This window comes from Pagrus pagrus (assembly GCF_965226575.1).
Source record: "Pagrus pagrus genome assembly, chromosome: 17".
Classification (NCBI taxonomy): Eukaryota; Metazoa; Chordata; class Actinopteri; order Spariformes; family Sparidae; genus Pagrus; species Pagrus pagrus.
This window is the reverse complement of record NC_140201.1, coordinates 10,838,264-10,861,540: the sequence shown is the minus strand read 5'-3', so window position 1 is coordinate 10,861,540 and position 23,277 is coordinate 10,838,264. Positions and strand designations below refer to the sequence as shown.

The following is a 23,277-nucleotide window of genomic DNA, read 5'->3' as shown; positions in this document are numbered from 1 at the left end:
GAGACGTTTATCCGTGTTGCCGGGTATCCGTCGTTAAGCGTGGATATTTTACAGTGTAAAGTCGACATTATGCCAGTAGCATATTTGTAGGCTACTTCTCAACACACTTGAGATAGCCCAGTAGGCTTCATATACCCCTTTTGGCCCAGGGCAGTTCAGGTGCTGTTTATCGGAGCCAGTTGCCTTCTATGGAACCAACACTTTGCTGGTCCAGAACAAAGAACCGCTTACATCAGGGGCTGGGGGCAGATTTATCATGACTAAGGACCGGCTGACTGCTATTTTCAAAAACCAGAGCTAGTGTAACGTGATCTGACTTCTCCATGGGAGAATAAGCAAAAGGTTTTCACTGTTTTCACGTATCGAAGCAACATGCCATGTAGTAATGACACGCAAAGCCAGGAGCAACACTTGTGAATAGTCAATGCAGTCCGCCATAGTTGTTCCTAGCAATGCTGGGAAATTGGAGACGTATACAGTGACTGAATCTGGATGAATGGCTCTCGTGCCTGTGGGGAAGCAAACCGGTCCTTGTTGGACCAACCCAGAACCAGCACTTGGTTGACTTTGGTTGAAAAGGGGTAAAAGAGGCCTACTAGGAAGCAGCACCTTCAAATGTAAGTTTAAGTTAACTTATTAGTCAAATTCAAATAGCCTAAACTTTATTTATTTAGCCCTAAATCACAAGTTTGTCTGAGTAATTTATTAAACTCGCAGTTCATCATTTTGGCTATAGCCGAGGAAAAACCCTCCCAAAACTGAAAGACCTCAAGAGGAGCGACAGAGGAGGGAGTCCCTGAACACTGTCGAGACATCAGACTCAGAATATACAGTACAGGCTGTAAGAACTGCAATATATCAGAGCTAATGAGAGCTGGATTCAACCCTTTAAATTACTTTCCTCTACAGGCCTATAGCTGCAGTAAACCTATAGAGGTCAGTTTCAGTGATGTGTAGGGCCTGTGGACTCAAAACTATAGTAAGCGTACAAGCACTACTTCTAAAATACATGCCTTCCTATTAAAGATGCCTGTTATCTAAAATACAGACGTTAAAAATCAAAACTTTTTATAAGCCTCCAGAAAATGATCCATTTGAGTGTCGTATATTATTCTGATGTAGCCTAAAATGTATCAGCAGCTTCTACAACACCTTATATTTTATTTTGTCAATCCCCAGCACATGTGTTGGAGTAAAACCCTGCAGAGATGTGATGCCTGTTATAGCAAAGGCCTGTAAATACTCACAGCACAGCACTCTCTGTGTGCTCCTACTTCTCCTGCATGTATCATAAGATAATGTGTTTTAATCACATTATTTAGACGTGAAGTGGTTGATAATACGGGCTCCGTTGCCATGGTAACGACACTAAAAATCTAACTTTTGTCGTTTCTGACCAAATCGCTGTTTATCCCACCGACTTTAATTCCTTCAAAGTCGCAGCAGAGTGGTGAAATGATCGCTCGTCGCCCTGTTGGTAATCGTAACGCGTTACCCAGGCCGTGAGAAGCAGACAGTCTTTTGGCTGGTGGGTCACAGTCTGTCTCAGACCCTCCGACAGCAGTAAAGCACCCTCACCATCCCTCCATTGTTTTACTGCTGCCAGCTCCAGACACCCTGCAGGCTTCACTGAGCACAAGAGGCTGCGCACATGTGCGTCAAAACGGCGCTTTTACGCACGAATCCGGAGCGAAATGTCGGTACAGTTGACACGCACACAACCTCACCTGGTGTTACTGTAAATATGAGCTGTGATGCTTTTGCCTGGCCGCAAGGTTTCAGTGTGTGTGTGTGTGTGTTTGTGCCCGTGCAGGCAGCGACTTGGCACCCTTTCACCCCCACGTCGCGCCAATATTCAAATGGGGAACCTCTGATTTGAATAGGAGCTTAATGAGACATGGTGGTGTATAATAAATGAAAGAGGGGTCCTTCATGAGATGGAAGGCAGAGTTATTTCAGAAATGTTGCAAGCCTCTGTAGAAATTAGAGGTGATTGCATATAAGAATGCTTATAAAAAATAAAAATAATGATAGCTTTGAAGAATAAAGTGCAGGAGTATATATAATCAGCTGTTAGATACAGAACTTTTTATCCGACAGCCAAAACTGTCCAAACTCCTCAAAGACTGAGTGTCAAGTCAACTGGTGGTCCATGAAGAGGACCACCAGCAAGCTCTCCATCACCTTCTGGGGTCAGAGGACTCCTCCCGTGAAATGTGTTGGAGAGCATTTACATAATGTGAACAGTCAAGACTGTGAACACAGATCATAGTCTCTGCTGTCCTGAGAAAAACTGGAGAAGTGGTGCTGGAATCTGATTTAATCAGGATGTTTAACAGAGATCTACGAACATTTCTGTGTTTAAATCCTGGAGCTTTCTGATTTTCTGATTTAGGGAAGAGTGATTATTTATTTCCTTGCATTTTGGTGCTGCCTCCAGCATCTCTGGTGTCTTTCTTACAGTTGACAAAGCAGAATGAGATCAGTCTTTTCTGCTTGTGTACGAGTGTCTGAGCAGTCGTACCACAGCCTCAGTTACACATCTCGTATGATTATTACTCACATGAGGCCTTGTGCAGCTTTCTCTTGATGTGTTGGTATTGTTTATTAAAGGATCTTAGTCACCACACAAAAAGAGGTAGTGCTTCAATTAACACACAGGATTATAATAACATTTAACATATAGAATAATTAAGTGAAATTACAATCAAGATAATTCCTCGACATGTGAGAGTTACAAGTTTTAACTATATCTGGAGGTGTTTTAAAGGCATTTTGCTTGATATTAAGATCCTTATAATAAGCATTAGCAGAGTGTTAATGAGACTATTTAAGTGTTAATAACAGCAACATAAACACTTTTATTGTTAGAGTATAAGAGTTAAAAGAGTTTATAGACTGCCTAAGAACGTTAATAAAAGTCTTATGACTTTCCTGACTTTAATTAACCTTTACTAAGCTTTTCAGTTTTCCTTTCACCTGTTTTTTTGTTATTTATTGTTGAGTTTTCCTATTTTAAAGGCCCATCTAGGGACGGGCATTGCAAATTAGCTTTGGTTATAAATACTGTAGTGTGCAGCATCAGTTTATACTACATGCCTGTCCCTATACAAGTAAACGTTAAATAATAGTATAGGAGTGAACTTAAGGTTTTAGTTGACCGAATGATGCTGTTAAAAAGTGAAAGTAAAGCAAACATGCAGTGCTTCTGAATAACAGGACGGACTGAGACAAGTCAGCCACTTAGTATTCCTGCAGCTCCTTTAAGTTGACATGGATCCTCCAGACATACTGAATGAAGACTTGATAGATGGATAAATAAATATACATGTAAAATTTAAGTTATGCTTTATTATATAAGACATTTTAATGCCAATTTCTAGATTAATAAAACAAGTCTTTAGTGTAAAAAAAGACCATGAAAGACATTTTAATAGGGAATTTAAAAAAAGTTATCCAGTAAAAAACTATTGTTTTTTATAGAACAGTGGCTACTTATGAACTTATGAATTGTTTTCATGAAATAGGCTATTTAAATTCTCTGTTTATTGTTAAACTAACAACATTTTTTTTATATTATCAAAACAAGAAAACGGCTATTAGCCTGATTTGATTTTGGATATTAATGTTAACTACATGGAAATAAAGCGGACAGACGTAAAGAGTGCAATTACACTTCGTAATGAGGTGATTGTGAGACCAACAGGTGAGCTTCAGACTCCACTGGCAGCAAGTTTAGAGACATGTTTTAATTAAAAAAAAAAAGTTTGACGGGCCTAAATACTTCTTATATTTCTATATAAAAAGTTTATGTGCTTTAGCAGAGCCTTAAAAAGTTTTATTTCGGGATTTGATTGTTTTAAATAATTTATTGATTCAGCAAACAGCCTCAACAAACCCGCACTGTCCTCTTTTTATGCTCTTTAGTCAAAAATTCACGAATTATTTTGCTCATTTTTGAGCATTTTAAATGTTAAATGTTAGGTTTCTCTAGAATAACGCATTTCGAAAGAAACTGTCCGACTTTTATTATGGGTTTTATTTTAAATATTTAGATTTCTCCTCTGTGGGCGTTAATGAACATACAAAATAACAGGCCAACACTTAATCATGTGAATGTCACCACCGTCGATAAGGCTAAATTCGCTTTACTCTCATTTTCAGGCTCAAATTGTCCCTTTATAGATCATATTTTTAAGTTCAAAGTCCTTTTGATTGCATATTAATCGTGGTGAATTGTTTCAGGGATTTAACTCGCAGAATCTCTTCAATCAAATCAAAAAGCAAACTTTGGTTAATTAAGTAGCCTAAATATTAAAACACTGTTCAGCTGTATTCTTTGTAATTTAAGTATTAGGAAATGAATTTTTAAAATCAAAACTCAAACACATCGATCTCAGATGAGAAGTTTAGCCTTTTAATTCTGATATTATGTTCAAATTCTGGGAAATGCAGCTGCACGATTCTGATCTGCAGACGACAACACATCTTTTCCATGTAGGCAGATTTTTCTGCTTATTAAAGAGGAGCAGCTTTCCCTGAATGTGCAGTACAGTGTGGTCTCACATCAGCACAGCTGGCTTCATATCTCCAGCAATCAAACAGGTAACAGAGGTTTAAATCCGCCATTCCGCTGCTGCAGCATGTGACGAGCCTGCACGTCAGCCGCCACTTAATTAATGTCCACTGATTAAAAATGAATTAAACCGTCTGATTTAAGAATATATCAGATATCAGATAATGTTTGGCCTCGTGTTGTATAATCGGGGAAGAACGACGCAGTCCTTGGAGGCAGAAAACACAATCAGCAGGATTTCTCTGTTCTGCTGCTGCCATCATGCGGACGTTTTACGTATTACAGCCACATATTATTGAATCCGGACTATCTGCTGCCCCATGTGGACAAACAGTGAACAGTCAAGGCTTCTGGACTAAATGAGCACCTAATAATAATAATAATAATAATAATAATAATAATAATAATGGCACCACACAGGAGAGCTAACTCCTGTGTGGCCAGAGAAGATTTGAAAGAGGAGTAAAATAATCCATCTAGGTCAAACTGGAACGACTGGCTTTGATCAGAGGACCCACCTGCAATGCGGTACTGAGTTCCCTCCCCAGACAGCTTAACAACCATTCACACCTGGGCTCACCTAGCCCTAGCAAACCACATGAACGAACGGTCAGATCAACGACCCAGAAGTGGCCCCAACGACTCTGAAACTACAGAAATATACATACAATAATTCTAATATGTGGTTAAATGTCTCTTGGCCATTTTCACCTCAGTTAGGTGCTTTTAACAGCCATCCACAAGCTTCTGGTAGCACGGACATCTGTCTTCCAGCAGCTTATAATTCTTTGCCGACATGCTTTTTGGTGGTTCTGGGTTGACTCTTGACCATCCTGACCAATTTTCTCTGAGCTGTGGATGATAGTTTGCATTTTTTTTTTCCTGATTGTGGCAGTGACACAACTGTGCCATGCGCTTTATACTTACAAACAGTTGTTTGTACAGTTGATCTTGGGACCTCTAAGTGCTTTGAAATGGCTCCAAGTGACTTTCCTGACTTGTTCAGATCAATAACACGCTCTTTCAGATCAATGCTGAGCTCCTTAGACTTTCCCGTTGTAGTGTTTGTGGTCTAATGGCTGTATCAAACAAGCCCAGAAAGGTCACCATCTGTTATCAATCAGAAACACTCAGAAGAAGTTAAGAGGCCGTGCTACAAAGAAAATTTGATTCACACAACCTTCTATAATCACAGAAAATCGATCGCTCAAGTTGCTGTATGGATATTGTTGACCCAGCAGATTTGGCCATATTTTCAGAAGACCTATAATAAACAATAAAGTAGTATGTGTTCATCTCATTCATCACAGAAAAATGAGATTTCTAGAAATAATGGGAACTCAACACGGTCATGATATACATGTCCTTTACAAGTGTACGGAAACTTTTGACCACGAATGTAGTCGCGAGGTTCTGTAATCTGTAAAAATGAAAAACAGAGTGATCAAAAGAGGGCAGGCAAGTTTTAGTCAAGCATTGATTTTGCTTTTGTAGACTTTTAAAGTCTTCTGGCTGTTGGCAGAAAGTTTCACACAGAGGTCACTGAGGTCGAGCCGACCTGACCACACTCGCTCGCTGCTACTTCTCCTTTCATGTTCACACAGCTCTCTTACCCGCAGGTTGGAGGTCACGCTCAGTCTGTCAGCAGTTCAGTTTTTAACTCGCGGACATTTGACTCCTTTCCTTCAGCGGCACTTCGCACATTTACAGTGAAATCTTGAAGCTTTCACAATGGCCCCTTGAGACTTCATTCATTTTGGCTTGCCTCACACACACAACAGCTGACAGGCTGTTAAACTGGCACTATGATCGCATGTCACATAGAAAAGATAATGGTATAAAAGGACCTAAATGATGCTTTTAATCTTTACAAGCATCTCAAATAACATCAAGGCGTAAAGATTACTTCAAAATATATCCTCGTGTCTTAGTGATTATTTAATTTCATAAGACATTAAAGGGAAAAAGATAAAATTATCTTGTTGTTGTCTGTGGACTGAGCACAATCTGTGCAGCCGGATCATGAGATTTCTGTCTCCCTGTACTTCTGCACATTCATTGGCACATTTATCAGTGAAAATACATTTATGAAAAACACCATGTCCCTGCAGTAATAGACTTAAGGCAGGCTGAGTCAGAGAATAGTATCATTTTTTGGGGCGTCATTGCTCACAGAGCAGAACAGGCACCACATCGTAATAAGAAAAGCAACGCGAAGAGGCTGAAGATGCTCTTGTTGATGACAGAGATCACTTTGGTAACTTTTGATTGTTTCTCAAACCACTTTCTGTAGAGGTCACACTAAATAGTCACAACAAAGACAGTAATTCATGTACTGACTTTAGCAAGGGAACATAAATAATCACCAACAACCAGACGTGTGACTCAAAATCCTCAGGGCAAGTCAAGTCCCCCCCTTGTCGAGTCAAGTTGCAGGTCATCAAAACAGAGACTTGAGTCGACTCGAGTCCACATCTCTGCCAACAAATAGTAGAAGGTTTAGAGTGTGCAGTCATGCTTGAAGCTGCGTTATCTTTGAGCTAAATACTTACATCGGCGTGTTTATCATGCTCACGATAACAGTGCTTACATGCTGATGTTTAGCAGGTATAATGTTAACCATGTTCGCCATCGTGCTAACATTCGCTGATTACCAGTAAACGTAAAGTACAGCTGAGGATGATGATCGTTTGTTTTGCAGGTAAGTACCAGACAAATTATGATTTTGACCTGATGATGGCGCTTCATGGAAAGTGAAAGGATCATCAATGTCTAACAATTCGCTATTAAGGGGAAATTTAGGTGGTAGGTACTAGCTTTTTCCAGAGCTTTCAACCACGTCGAACATCGTCTTCATTAGAAGCTGGAGTTTGCTCAGTTGTTATTGAGATGGATCTGTTCAGTTTGCTGACACGCAATTTGGGATTGTTTTGTCAAACTACTTTTCCAATGTCAATTAATCAATTATTTGCTTTTTTTTGTTCTCAAAGGACAACTGCACAACGATAAAACATAAAAAACACATATAAACAGAAATAGAGATTGGAAAGATATTTCAAATTTGGGTGCTTAATGGTATATGTGTTAAAAACTTTCTTCTAAACTGTGTGCATGAGATACGTTGTCACAAGTTGGCATGTTATTATATTTAATACAACTTGACAATCCAGAATCAAAGCTAACCTATATATCAGAAATGCACAGACATTTAATCAGCGCTGCAAAACATCCTCATGAGTTAAAAGGAGTGACGAGATAAATGAGATCATAAAAGAGTAACATGATGGCAGAGCTGAGAGCGCGTGGGAGGTGGTGTGGAGTGAGTGTGGGCAGCGGAGAGGGGTAGACCTGCATGGAGAGCACTCTGGCTTGTTTCTGGCATCACCACATTGACTGTAAAGCACATTTCCAGGCAGTCAGATGGGATATGATGACCCCTCAGGTTTGTTGCGCTGCTCTCCGTTCAGGTTGTACATGTGAACTTAATGTCTGAGTTTAATCCTGGTTAGTGATTGCATAACTCCAACCTCTGAATATTTACTGTTAACCTATGGATTTATAACAAGAGACTTGATTTAGGGTTGGGTAAATATGACAATGTAGATACTTAGAGATAATTTTGTCAACTTTGTCAATCAGAGATTTTGCCACACGGTTGTAGCTCTCTCACTTTAATATTTCTGGTACATAAGTGACTAAGTTGTATTAATAAACAAACATTTCCATCTGGTTATTGTATTCATATGCAGTTTTTCAGTTGATTTGTCAAAAATGTGTTCTAGATCAAGTATATATACATGCTACCTATATAATTATTATATTTTTAAAGGGCAGCTCCACCAATTTTACACATTAAAGTGTGTTTACAGGTCTTGGGGAGTACTGCTGCGTGCGTTAAAAAAATATCTATTTTGATAATTTGTTTTTTAACTGTCCATAATGAGTCCAATGGTGTCAAGTGTAATGCAAGGCATGTGGACTGCTTTCCAAAACCTGGTGCCTACATTACCCACAATGCAACTTAGCTATTGAGTGACATCACTGGGGGCAATTTATCAGATTACACGCAGCTTCCTCCAGAGCCACAAAAGGCTTTATACTGCTTTTTCTGCATATTCAGTTGTACTCCCCAAGACCCGTAAACACACTTTAATGTGTCAAAATGGTGGAGTAACCCTTTAAATATTTATTGTGTTTATACCAGCTTTAATTCAATTCTTAGCCTGTATTTGTGGCGTTGTTGTCACATTGCATTAAAGTGAGGTATTTCTGTCCATGCCCAGTGGGCTACTGCATATTTATACAGTTTATGCCCCTTAAATTGAATTAATGCAGGCAGTATGGAGCTGGTCTTGGCTACAGTCTCACAAGGACTACCAACGACCGACGTTGCAATTTTCCTGCTCTACCAGCTGATCTAATGCCACCATGCTACACAGTTCAGTTAAACCTTTCCTTAGCTGGTGTAGGACATTTAACAGATGCCCACTCGGTTCTGTTGAGGAGCCTGAGGCCAGCTCTTTGTGAAGTTTCTTCTCCTTTCTGTGCTGCTGCCTGATCTCTCTGCCCTCTGCCCCCTGCATTACATTTCCTGTGAATGCCTCTGGACATTATTATGCTACAGTCTTCGAGTTTCTACTTACCGCTGGACTTCATTCATATGACTTCAGTGAACTTCTCAAAACTTCCAGGTCATCACAGGATTCTTGCAAACTTGAACTGCTTTTCCTGGGGCGGCCCTTTTAACATGTCCTCTTTCCTCCATCCACAAGAGCACACCTGGTTCATCTAATCCTCTAAATACTCCTCTTCACCGTCCTCCTGGTCAATAGATGTCCATGTCGGAGCTGGGTGTCGCGAGATTCGTCTATGACTCATTTTTCAGCCTATTTGTAGCTTTTGGATTTGAATCCAACAAATCAAGCCAGCCTTTGATAGCTGTGTTTCTAATCCAAGATGTCCCTTGTGAGGCATTTTTCCAAGATGTCATGTGTTTTATCTCTGTCAGCGTCTCTATTCCCAGTAGTCCGCAGCTACCGGGTCTGATACAGCATTTGTTTTTAAACTAGGCCACAAGTCTGCCTAGAAACTCAGAGGAAAGAGGGATAATGCCGGCAGCACATTAATCAAACTATATTGTTTTTAAATGCTTTTTTTTTTTTGCACATCAGTGGCATCTCTGTTACAGGATGAGCTGTACCCACTGATTTCTCACTGGTACATCATATGATATTCAACTGTCACGACTGGGTTAACACATTTGTACAGCTTGCAAATGGTCTCCTCCCATTTGAAGCAGGTACCATTTACCTTTTTCCAACTGGGTTTATAGACAGTGGCCTTTGAACAAATATTAGCCTAGACATATCTCCTTTATATCAGATTGTAAACCCTTATGTCAACCATTTTTATTATACTGCAATAACATTTGAGGTTGATTAATTTATTTATAAGGGTTTGTCAAGCACTTCAGACATAAGCACTTTTTTTATTTTAAAACAATTGAGGTCATCTCAATGTCTTGGTGCGTGTGCTGCAATTCAAATGAAGGAAAACATTTATCTGCACCTTTATTCCTGTTTACAGTTTATTGGGTGCACCTAAATGATAGATTTAGTAGGGTATTTTTTCAAAATGTGGGACTTTTAAGTACAGTGCAGGCAGCAGGAACAGACACACCAGTGCTCCTGCTGTTGAATACTACTTGTTCTCAGGGCACTGTAACATTTCTGTTAAATGATGTTGTGTCTGAGGAAATACATCACAATGTGTCATTGTCCTCCAGTATAGTAAACCGCTTTACATTTTTAAAAAAAAAGCTCAGGGAGACAACGGTGATATCTTGACAACTATAGTACTACCAGGTTTTTCTTCACCTGTCATGCCACACTGTGAATAAACTCCTTCAGAGTACCTGTCAGCGTTTCTCATTGAAAAGAATGGGATAGATTAAGCTGCCAGAAAGCTAACAAGCTACAGTTGTTCGCTGCCTGCTGAATCCATTTGAATGAAATTGAGCATGACGAGATGTTTTTCAGCTAACAAGGACGACGCAGACAATTTTCAGTATTTTGTCACAAACTGCTTGTTCGTAATGATCTAAATGTCTCATGTAAATGCAGCTTTCTCTTGACGTAGACGTGCCGCATGTGCATATTAACAAATAAATTCATTCAGACCAAGAAACCTGCTGAAAATCAGAATCAGCTTTATCTGCCAATTATCTTCACACATCCAAGACTGTTGGCTCCTGTTCTAGTACATAATGCAGAGAACAAATTTACAAGAGGATACAAACTCAGACATGCAGCTAAACAGGAAGGAGATGGACAAGAAGAGAGAAGAAATGGTTCATAGGCCCCTGAAATGGCAATGAATTTTGGGCAATTTGTTTTGGATTATACACCATTAAAGCACATTATAGCCTTTAATAGTTAAAGCTTGAATCCAGGAAATCAGTTAGCATTTTTGCACATCTGGTTCCCTCGTCCCAAATTCAATGAGTTTTTTAAATTGGTTTTCGGTTAAGTGGCTGAAGTAAGTCTGTGGTTACCACAAGCTTAAGATATTTACACGTTTTGTTCTACAACATAAAACACATCTTTAAATGTCCCAGGATTTAATTATAAAGTGCTTACATGTCTTTAAAACAGCAGTTGCTACAGGTGTCTAAATTAGACTACAGAGGTTGTTGGGGACATTAAACATCATCACACCGGAGACTCATCTACTCACTAGTCCGTCTTAACAGTAACTAATTTTAACTTTACAACTTTTGGATTTACCAACTTATATAAAAAACGTGTACAGTAATTGTATCGTAAGTTGCTTAGTGGTGGTGAATGTAGTTTGTTTATAGCCTAACATTAGCTTTTCACTTCATTTACCCTTGGAAGGTCAGAAAAGTGGTGTACATCTGTGAAGATCATCTTGCTGAACAAAACGTTTTAAGTATCATAAACTTGCGTCTGCCACGAATATTATTTTCGGCACTATCCCAAAATCCAATTCTCATAGGCTTTTTGTCGAGGGAACCAGAGCGATGCTTACTTCCGGGTTTGCCTTGAAAAATATTTAAGGTACAGTGGTGGAAGGGGTGAGACCTCAGGACCCTGTAAGCGTGTTAATCCGGCCCTGTGATGGATAAGAAATTAGAGGTGGCTTTATGTGCATATATATATATATATATATATATATATATATATATATATAGTAACAGGATGATGCTATTGCATGATTATATTACATTTTACATTTATCATAATTCTCACAGTTGATTTCTACTATATCCCCACATGTTTTCTGCATCATGTAAATTCTCGTTTCGAAACCATCAGGCTACTGCACGTCATGATGCCCTAACGTCTGATGGCATGATAAAAGAAGGTCCGTGGGAACAATTTGGACGATCACTGCCTCACAAAGTCCACATTTCCCTCCTTTTGAAACAACCCTAACAGGCCTTAGCGGACGGTTATGTGCCGCTTCCAGGGTTGTGGTGAAGACAGACGTGAAAAAACAAATGGCCTAGCGGGTTTCTCGTATGGAAAGCAGGCAGGGCACAGTGGGGCTACAGTGACATTTTCCCCACATGCAAAATCATGCAAAAGGTAAATACTGAAGCGGAGGGATACAAACACTATTGCAGAACATGGCCGTCACCTCCGTCATGTCCTCTCTCGCAGACCGGCCCACTTCGACGACACCGCGCTCCGATTGGTCGAGAGGCCCGCACGTCAGCTTCTGATTGGATCGTCGACGGGTCAATCACGGGCTAATGTCAATGACGTTGATCGTACACTGGGTACGCTGTATCGCCTGGGTGGACAGTGTAGTTACTTCAACATTAAATGGAATAAAATGCCGCGGAGTCATGTAAATAGAGACGTCGCTTCAGCGTAATTAATCAGTGCTTCTTAGTTAACACGGGTCGCCTCCGGAGCCGTTGGCTACTGGCCTATTTTCGGGTTTTATCAGCAATATTTCAGGGTAAGTGGAGTGATACATTTCCTTCCTGCGTCTTTTTTCCTCGCACAGGGAGCAAACCTGCTCGCTTTATTATTCAAATATAGCAAAGTAATAACCGACACCGAGCCGGTTCGTGTTTTAAAGAAAAAACAGGCGTGATTTGAGTACAAAATGTCCGTAATGTGGTTTAAAGTAGTGCGTGTGTGCTTCAGCTCGCACAGTCGAGTTATATGGAGAGTGTAAGGAAGGTAATGGCTGTCGGTCGACTCGTAACTTGAAAATTGTGAAATGGCCTGTTTAGAGTAGCTCGTCCTCTGCTCTGGGGATCAACCCCGGTTGTGGTGTCTTGAAGGAGGCTTTGTGGTTTGGTAAAATGGGCACACACGATTTTGACAGCAGTCTCAGCTCGCAACCTGTCAAATTAGATCCTGTAGGGTACCTGTCTGCCGTCAGTGGGCCTACTCTGGTCTCCAGACTCCCATCTGTCATGTTTGTAGGATACAGACGAGCTTCTGCTTCCACTTTGTTTTTTATTTAAAAAAAATGTCATTTTAAGCTCATGTGGACTCCACATACCAGATCTAACATGGTCAGTAGTTTAATGACATTAAGGAGACTTAACTACACATATAACAGACCTTTTGTTCAAAGCTCTTCATCCAGCTGCTTTTTTTTTTTTTTTACAACAGCCTCAGTAAAAATGATATGTTCCTGTACTGATCTTGTGTTTGTGCAGAGATTTTAGAGATGTAGTAGATTTGATTTTCTACAAAAGACACATATTATTAATGCTAATGCCAGAAGCGGTGATGCTGTTGACAGGCAAAGGGCATTTGCATGGCCCCGTTTATTGTACCTTACATACCTTAAGAGCAATCCTTGTCAGGCTCAGTCAAATTAAGTCAATGATTATGGTTTATCACAGGCTATATGTATTCAAAGGCTGGAAATCAGTGCCATCCCAGGGTAGATACCAAAGCTGCTGGGCTAGAAGTAGGCCAGTTTGACAGGGTGATACACCACTGTGTGCCGTCCCTGCAGATGGATTCATATCAACATCTGTAGGTGATCGAGAGCATAGATGACACATTTCCAGCAGTATGTGTGTATTTAACTTGGTACTGAATGCTTATTAGTATAAGTCGAAGCTAGGGATGGCACTATAAAAGATTTTATCATAGATTGCGACAAAAAAACACTCACAATAAGTTAATTGTGGTGAATTTCGGAGATAATCATGAATATCCTCACATGAATTACTTGAAAAAGCTGTCTAGCTCGCTGCAAAAAAGTCCTGTATTTGGATTACTGATTTATTTTGATGGCTGAAGCTTGTCACCATGACTGATGGCATTTGTTGCACATTTTATCCCCCAAAAAACAATGTGTATGTATGTTAATACTATGAAACTAAAAACTGCCTAAGATGAGGATACCAGCATTTACTTCTCCTTTATTTGTACAGGAAGACCGTATGATTTATTACTTATTTAAGATTCTTTGATTGTTTGTTTTTCACTAAAATAACACGTGTGTCCTACTTGTGATACAATAAAAATAGTTGTTTCCCAACAAAAGGTAATGTTAAAGTGATTCCAGTTTGTTTCAGTGCAAGTTTTTAAATCAAAGATTTACGAATATTTCCATGATGATCAGAACAATAGTGAATCGCGATTGTGTTGGACAGGATAATCGTAACATGAAATTTTCATATCATCCCATTCCTAGCCAAAGCTAGGAGTTAGCCAAGTCCCAAAATTTAATATTGTTTGCAAAGATTCCTAAGTCCCATTTCTCTACTCTCCTCACAGCAGCATCAACACATCGGCTGCCCAAAAGGCCTGCTATCATCAACAAAAGTATTTTATTAAAAATGCTTAAAATAACAGCGCTGTTTAAACTTGCAGTTCCTATGGGTAGGTCTTTGAGCTGACAAAGCTGGGAGTGGTTGCCAAGATGAACAGAATTAAACCAACCGAGGGTTTCTCAAAGTCCACAGCAACAATTTCTTCAGACAGCTTGAATGATTAGCATCGTTTGGTGTATGGGAATTCAATCTTTTGTCTCTCTGGTCAAATAAAGCCTAACAGATTTTTGTTGCAGTTTTTAAAGTAGAAAAATGATGATATTGATGCAACTAATCTAAAGAAAATCAAAAGGGATTTACACAAATGCAGTGGGGCATCTTTCACTCCAAGTTTCAATCCTCTGTGTTGGTCAAAATACTGCAGGCATGTTTTGAAAGTTGTATAATCTTAAATCAGATTAAATTCTGTTTTATTAGACAGACTTCTCTTGTAGATTATTCACGGAAAATGACAAATTTTCCCTTAGAATCAAGCAGCAAAAAAGTTGTAGCGTGACAGGTTTGAGTTGATCTGCCTTTGCTTGACGTTGCACATCAGTTAGCATGTGGGATGCGACTATTGCGCATGTCTGATATGATATATTGTGCAGCCCTATGTGACAAATTCACATAGTTCATCTTATTTAAGGTGGAGTAAGGGATTCTGGAGAAAGATGGTCGATTTGTTGAGTGTCTTTCCCAGGTCATCAAATACCAACGCTTTTGGTGGGTGATGCACTTCAGCAGCAGTCTCCATGAATTGTTTTTAATCTCAATAAACACAGATGAGGTTGAACTAGAATTTCTTAAAGTGAAAGAATGAGAATATTCTTATTATTTCATGTAATTGTCATTACACTGAGGCAGTCTTCTCTGGCTAGCACAGCAGCGTATAATCAACTAAAGGCATTTTACACAACTCCAACTTCAAAAAATACAAATACAGTTTTTAAAATATGGTTATAAAATTCTTGTATAGTCAGATATTAGATCAAGAAACGATCAATCAGTGTGATTTTCTGTGAAAAGTGGTAGCTTATTAAAAATGGATAGTGTGTAGCATTTAAATTAATAGTTGGTTGATTAGTTGATTGACAGAAATGAAATCAAAACTATTTTTCATAAATGAATAATTTTTTAAGCAGAAGTTACAAAATTCTCTGATTTCTAAAACTCGAATGTGAGAATTTGCTTCTTTTTTTTAGACGTCTACGAAGGTAAACAGAAAATATCTTTGGGTTGAACCTACGTTCGGGTAATAAAGATGCCACCATGGAATCTGGGATGTTATGTTCTCACATTTTATTGACAAAACAGTCAAGAAAATAATCAACAGAGTAATCGTTCATGAAAACAATAATTAGTTGCGGCTCTGATAGCGTGTAGTGCTTGTAGGTCACATGAATATATTAATCTTTCCTCACTACATGCTCCTTTTTATTGTCAGGTGTAAGGTTGATGCAAATCAACTCTGTCCATGTTTGGGGAGTGGAGATTGAGCCATTAAGACTGACCTAAACCCCTGTCTGAGTGCTGTGGATGGGCAAACCCCACTGCAAGTCACGTTTGAGGCTCCGACCGTTTATCTCAGGGCTTTGGCACATTTCATTGGCTAGAGCATAATCCGCTAAAGGTCACAGCCACTAATTACACTACTCCAAAACAGACAGATGCCTACCCTGAGCTTGATTGTGCTCCCTCTCCTTCATCAGAAGAACATTCAAGGGTTGCATAACCGGCACTTGGATGATTCGAATAACATGTGCATAGCTCACTTTTCACCAGAGTCACCAAATTCCTGCCCTCTTAAGATAATGAGGCAAACCTGGTCCAGCCAAAAAACTTTCATTATCCACCATTATACACCTCTATCTGGTCTTTTTCTGATGTGTCTTTAGATTGACTCGTGAAATGTCTTTTCTTCCTCTGTGGCGCACCGTATGTCACCAAGCGAGCTTGGTTTGGCTGGATGCGATGGGCTCAGTTTTAGCCAAGCGGCGACCTCATTATCTTTGGCGTCCAATCAGTCCTCCGGCCAGCTCCTAATTGAGCCATCAGCGCCTTAAGGGGGAAGAGGAGGAATGAACGTGTCAATTACAGTAATGAGGGGGCAGCCATGCAGAGGGCAGTCAGGGAGAGGGAGGCTAGACAGAAACCTTGCAGTGTAGCCTCATTCTGATCAATTCACAGCTAATCAAAGATAATATTGTAGCTTGACAGCGGCAAAGTTTGTAAAGTCAGTAGGGAAGAGCGGTTTTTAATCATTTCCACCCCTGGCTGTGGGATATTTCTACATGTGTTGTTGTGGTAATTGTCTAGAGTTGGTGCCTCACAGTTAATGAAAGATATATGATGATGTGAATACAGATATGAAAACTCCGTCTCAGCACAGCACAAACCACATCACACACCATTAAATCTTTGGAGTATTGGGTTTGTAGACTATCCAAGTTCTTTGCAAGCCTGTATAAAATGTTGCTTGAATTAAGATAAGAACTGCTGTATAAACATCTTGCAAACATCTTTTTTGACTTGATTTTGCTTTTGCTTGTATCTAGAGGATTCTGAAGTATTTTAGGGAGCGGATTTCTTTTTAAAATTCATTTTCCATATCAACAGTATAGCAAACGTAAATGGAAAAATATTGAGTAGCTAATTTGAGCTAATAGAAGCTATGATATAGTGCTGAAACAACTAGTCGATTGGCAGAAAATGTATCTACAACTAATTTGTTAATCTTTTAAATCAAGCTAATATGACAAAGATTCCTCTGTTCCAGCTTTAGGAGTATTAGCAGTTTTTATTTTCTGTTTTCCACTGTAAATTGAATATCAGTGGGTTTTTTTAATTTTGGACAGACATCATATAGGGTTCTCTTTTTTTGTAACAATATATAGACTAAAAATCAATTGTTGGTTGATGACATGTCCAAAAACAGTGAAAAATGCTAATCACAACGAGTCTTCAGATGTATTATTTAGTTTGACCAAAATTCCCAAACTATACCATATACTATACACTATATATTTACTAATATATATGATAAAGAGAGGCAGATAATTCTGTCCTTTGGAGAAGCTAGACCTGTAAATGTGTAGCATCTTCTCACTATGTTTTTTGCTGGTTTTTATTATCAGTGGACTAATTGATTAAGCCCTTTTTGTCACAGTAATCTAGCTACAATAGGCTGACTTCCCAGAACCTTCCACCACCAAATGTTGTCATTAAAAGTGTAAAAAACAAGAGATGCACCAATCCTACTTTTCCTTTCCCAGTACTGCTTCTGATACCTCAACTCAGGATATATAATGTAGAGTAATGATCGAATACCACTTATCTCTTTTTTCCCCTCAAAATTAAAATCTTTGTACCTCACTGGAATAATTTTTACAGTATTTAGGGTAACATTATGCAAGGGAATGCTAAAGTGCCAAAAGCCTAGTTGGTGGACAGCTAAGGCTCAATGAATAGCGATTGTGAAACACTGAATTTCTGTAATGGCATTGTGGTAGAAATCAGACCAAATGAGGTCAATATCGGTGCTGATGCTTATCTGGCATATCCAGTCCATGCAACCATGGTGAAAACTAGTTAGCGAGCAGGCAAAAAAGTCTAATGTATTGGATTAAATGGTCGATACAGATCCAACCCAATCACCAGAAAAAATACTGGCTATGTTTCTGCAAACCACCAATATTTTGAAACTTTAGGTTTCTTTATGTTGCAACTTTATATTTCTTTACATTTTTTATTTTATGTAGTCCCAACGCTGTGCATATGATTGGGTTAGGTTTAGACACAAAAAAACATGTGGCTGTGCTCAGGAAAAGATCATGTTTTGGTCGCTACAAACACGCCTCGAGATATACAAAGATTTTGTGAAAAACAACCGGTTTTGTTACCACAAACACGGCTGGAGATGTCCCAACTTCTCATCAAAACCTTCCGTTTTTGTTGCCACAACCACAGCTGGAAATTGTCTTGATGTCTCCCTAAAATTATCCAGTGGTGTCACAGTTGTTGAAACACAGTCTCGAACTGTGGTCACTTGCTTGGCAACCTTCTCACCTGTAACTCTACCACCTTCCCCTCCACCTCCTGATACGACAGTGATATCATAAACATGTAAAATGAATGTGATATGACACATACTGTAGAACTGTCAGTATGTAAGATGGACACATACAAATGTGAATGTATCAGTGGTTCCCGTTAACTGCCAACATTTTACCCTGGCGAGTGGTCTGACAGATCCTAGCTGAACCTAATATGCTGGATTTTATTACAGCTTCTGATTAATTCTCAAGCTGGACACTCTCTGAAGTGTTGAAATGTGGTTTGTGGAGGCCCCATGTGCACTCCACTGGCGTTTTCATTTTTTCCGTCTGGCCTAACAACAATCCCCAGGAAAGCACGGACATGTAGGGTCAAGGCTGGAGGGAAAAGTTAACACAATTGCCACTGAGCTGAGTCTATGTGTAAGAAGGAGAATGGGTTTTAGTGACGGTGTTGTATTCAGAAAATTTAGGTTTGGCCTGAAATTGTGAGTTGGAGTTGAAGATCCTGAAAATGTGGATTGATGGTAAAAACTTGTTTGTTGTCGGTTACTCTCTGATCTATTATTCAGGTGATTTTTTAATGGCCACTTTTCACCATTCGCACCTCTCATTTTTCACTTCAGAGGTGTGGTTTCCCCATTAAACCAGTCCATAATCCTCTCGCTTAATAAAAGATATTTAACACAGATATACAAAAAACAGACAAATCGATGACATTCACATACGAATAGGGATGCAACTAACCGTTCATCATCAATTAATGCGACAGATTTATTCTAGAGTAATCAATTAATCTTTCTGTCAGTAAAATGCCCATTATAATGCCCAGAACCCATAATGTTCTCTTCAAAGTCCGTGTTTAATTTAATCAGTCCAAGAGCCAAAGATGTTCAGTTTACTATCACAAAGACAAGAAAAGCAAGAAACTGTCACGTGAGAAGCTGAAACTAGGCCATGTTTAGCTTCCGTGCTTGAAAAATGACTGAAATGATTAATAAATTATTAAATTGCTGCCAGTTCCTTCTTCTTCTTCTTTACTTGATTGGCAATAAATCAGCTATTCCTCTCAGCTCCAGGTAGCGCTTGATTTAATGTGGTGCAGCCACCCTAAATGTAAAGCATCAGCATCATAGCTGAGCGCGTTTAATTAACTGTTGGAGCTAGAATTGTGCTTATTATATGATTGACTGTACAGCCGTACTGTAAACTTAAATCACAGTCGCGGACGTATTTAAAGCTCTCCTCTTGGGAAGGATATGTGCAGCTGTTAGTGCTAATTTTAATTAATTATAAAGAGACTAAATAACCAGTTTGTAAGTGTAGATATACAGTCACTTTCCCTTTGCTGGGTAGTTTTAACGGTGACATCAACATAATTATATCTTGCTGACTAGCATTTGATTAACTGTTACTGCTGCTGTAGATTTATTTCTAAATGTCTATGTACATCTGATTCTCTAAGATTTTTAAATTATCTACACTTCTTGGAAAGAACTGATCATTTGATCGGAGATGCAAGTTGATGAATCAATTACTTGTCAACTTTTGAATTTATCCATCTAAGATTCCCGCAATTTAAATGTGAATATTTTCCGGTTTCTTAACTCTGGTTTCTGGTCTGAGTTCTTTACTAACCATGAATCATTTCGACAAATTTTTTAAAAGGAAAAAAAGTCAAAATTCTCCTGCTCCTGCTGCTTAAATGTGAATATTTTCTGTTTTTTTTTTACCCCACTATGACAAGAAACTGAATATCTTAAGGTTGTGGACAAATCAAAACATTAGAAGACCTCATTTTGGGATTTGGGACACGACTGATTGACATTTTTACCCATTTCTGGCATTTAATAGACCAAAGAACTGATTGATTTATCGAGAAAATAATCCCAGAAAGTGTGTAACATGAGATAGTAAGCAGTTTCTTCAGTCTCAAATATATATCTGTAACTCATGCAGAGGTAGCAGAGTTTGAAGGCTTTACTCGTCATTTGCTCTTTATTCTCATTTCTCATTCATTACTCTCTGTCCTTCATGGTAGGGTGGATTTCAGGTTATGGCCGTTATAAAGAAACCAAGCAGTGACTCAGCCTGCACACAAAGATGACTTGCCAACCTCCAGTACTTCCTCCAAGGATGTGTGTGAAGCTGTTTTAGTCACTAATATACCACCTCTGGTGCCGTACAGCTTTTTGACTGCAAATAAACACTTAACCTGTGCCGTGATCACACCCACGTGATTTAGCCTGGGATTGTTTCCCAACATCTGTGATTAAAAAGAATAATTCTGTTGACAATGAGGCATTCAGTCAAAAATGTTTTGACATTTGTGTTTGTCTAACTCTATGTCATGAACAAAATCCATACAGATTAAAGGGCCTCGTAGGGAAAACTCAACTTTTACTTTTGCCATTGAGTCAGTGAATGGCCCTAAAGGGACTGAAGTATCATGCGTGCATAGAAAACATGCTGCCTCTTTTCTGATGACTCACACAGTAAAGTCTAGGTTTAAGCATTTAATGATCTATTAATCTCATCAATCAGTGAATCAGGTGTAGCATGGATTACCCAAAGAGATGTCTTCAAATGTCTTTAGTAGCTGGAGGGTGTTGTGTAGTTAGAAGATCATCTGTTCCACCATTGACAGTAAGGGTGCTCAGATCAGGATGTTTGCACTGGTGAACCCTCAAATGTGTTTATCAAACACTTAAGATATATAAGGGGCGGTATTTTACATTTTAAAAATAAAATTAATTTTGTAAAATAACATCAGTGCACTGGAACGGTAAACTTCACTGAGAATTTAATAATTTTAAATAACCCTGAGCATCTTTTCTGCATTGTAATCTCCATAAAAAGGATTAATCAATTAATCAGGAAAATAATTAAAGATTATTCTACAATGAAAATGAAGATCAGTTGCAGACAGTGGAGGTGCATTTAATCTGTGATTCTAGTACAAAGTACTTTGAGTACCCCCTGCCCTCATAATCAGAAGGCATTGTTGTTTTCGTGAATCTGCTTTAACATCATGGATCGCATTGTCCTTTTCTTTTTGTCACACAATAAGAATATTATATTGATTTTGTTCCCCCTCACGTCTCGCCTTTGATGTGATGAGACATGAGAGATGTTTGAGTAACCTTTCTGTCTCTCTCTGTGTCTGATGCAGGAGACGATTGACGTCCTTCTCACCACAGCAGCTGCGGGGAAGTTCTGTCACTTTTGTCCCTTTTGAACAAGCAATGAACTGAGGACCTCCACTCCTCAACAGCACACATCTCCACAGCATCCACTCTTCATCCTCACAGCCCGTCAGTTAAAGGAGTCGACGACGTCGCCACATCTGGACAGAGAAATGTGTGTGCGTGTGAATGATCGGATGCATGACTGTGTCTGAGTGTTGCTGGGCTGTACTAAGAGGTCGAAGGCTGCACTCCCTCTCTCACCCTCTGAGAGGCACTTCTCCGCTTGACTGACCGTGACTTTTGTCTCCACACCTGCAAAGCATCATGGGTAGGAAAAAGATTCAGATCCAACGAATCACCGATGAAAGGAACAAGCAGGTGAGTCTTCGTTATCTTTCAAGACAGTGCGTTTTTAATTATTCTGACAATTCTGGTTAATCAGAGAAAAAGATTTTAAGTTTAAACGTATGTATATTGCAAGGAATTGAACATCAACATCTTTTTGATACCGGCTAAACTTTAAAGAAAACTTTAAAATAGTTGGTGTTACATGATCAGATTTGTAGTCCTGTCTTTTTATTCGCTGCCAGTTTTCAACTGTTCTGTTTAGATAGTGTTGTGCGACTGCTTGTGTTCAGATAACATTCAACATCTGAGAACTTGGATGGAAAGAAAAAATTCTCAAAGTAAGGTATCAGCAGAAGTGTTGTTTTAGTTTTGAAACTTGGGTTTTGTATCAGATCCAGTGTTGAAAAATGTCACCCACCCCCACTATGAGAGTTATTAAGTGTTGTTGTGGCAACAACAGCCTTGCATCATTGTCTGAGGTCTCTTTATTCAGGACATCTCTTCAAAATTTCACAAATACGTCTAGAGCATAACAGTTAAAGAACAGTTTAAGTCGGGTTTAAAGTGATAAAAATTGAGATGATCGGCCATCTTCCATAGTGGTTTAATTTAAAAATCAAAGCCTTAATTTATCACTCTTGGTGAGACTTGTGTTACATTGATGGACTCACTGGTCCCGACCGCCATGATTGATTCTCTTTAAACTGATCTGGTTGGGTTTCTTCGTATTTGATATTTCTCTACGTTTTACCCTAAAACATTGAATTTCAGTGTATGAAACACTGCGTTTATGTGTCTCCCTCAGCCTCGCCAGCACTTTCTTGACATTTATAAGTTAATACAACAAAATGGACACAAATTAAGTGTAGAAGAAATGAGCAATTCATAGGCATGTTGAGCTGATTAAATAATCTTGAAAGGTCAATTTAGCTTCTCTGGAGCTTTTGATCCAATCACCATCCATCCAGATGCCTTGTTGTGGAAATATGAAGCTCCAAATTTGACTTTTTTATCAGCACTTTCATGACTTTTTGTCTTGTTTGCTTTTATAGTTTGCATTTGTAATAAATTAATATTTTTTTCCAACAACAAACTGTTAGTGCAGCAATATGGATAAGAAATAGAGATATTATGTTTTCATGGTTAGAGGATTTATAAGTGAAATGAACTGCACAGTCTGCATAGGTTTATTTTTTAATTATTGGGTTTTTATTTTATAAACCGACAGTAAATGTCATGTTAATGCTGCAAAACTAAATTTCACTATTGAATCAGAGTCGTGTGCCAAGGGACTCT

At 38.9% G+C, this 23,277-nt stretch overlaps 1 protein-coding gene across 5 annotated transcripts in view; it reads left to right on the top strand.

Annotated features, from left to right (window-relative positions):
* Positions 1-12,380: 12,380 nt before the first annotated feature.
* Positions 12,381-23,277, top strand: part of LOC311272978 (myocyte-specific enhancer factor 2D homolog) — a 31,891-nt gene continuing 20,994 nt past the window's right edge. For all 5 annotated transcript variants that reach the window (XM_084379784.1, XM_084379781.1, XM_084379783.1 and 2 more), the window contains exons 1-2: positions 12,381-12,565; positions 21,618-22,011. In XM_084379784.1, coding sequence (XP_084235910.1) covers positions 21,958-22,011 — 54 coding nt within the window. In that variant the 5' untranslated portion in view covers positions 12,381-12,565; positions 21,618-21,957. The remainder of the gene's footprint in view (positions 12,566-21,617; positions 22,012-23,277) is intronic.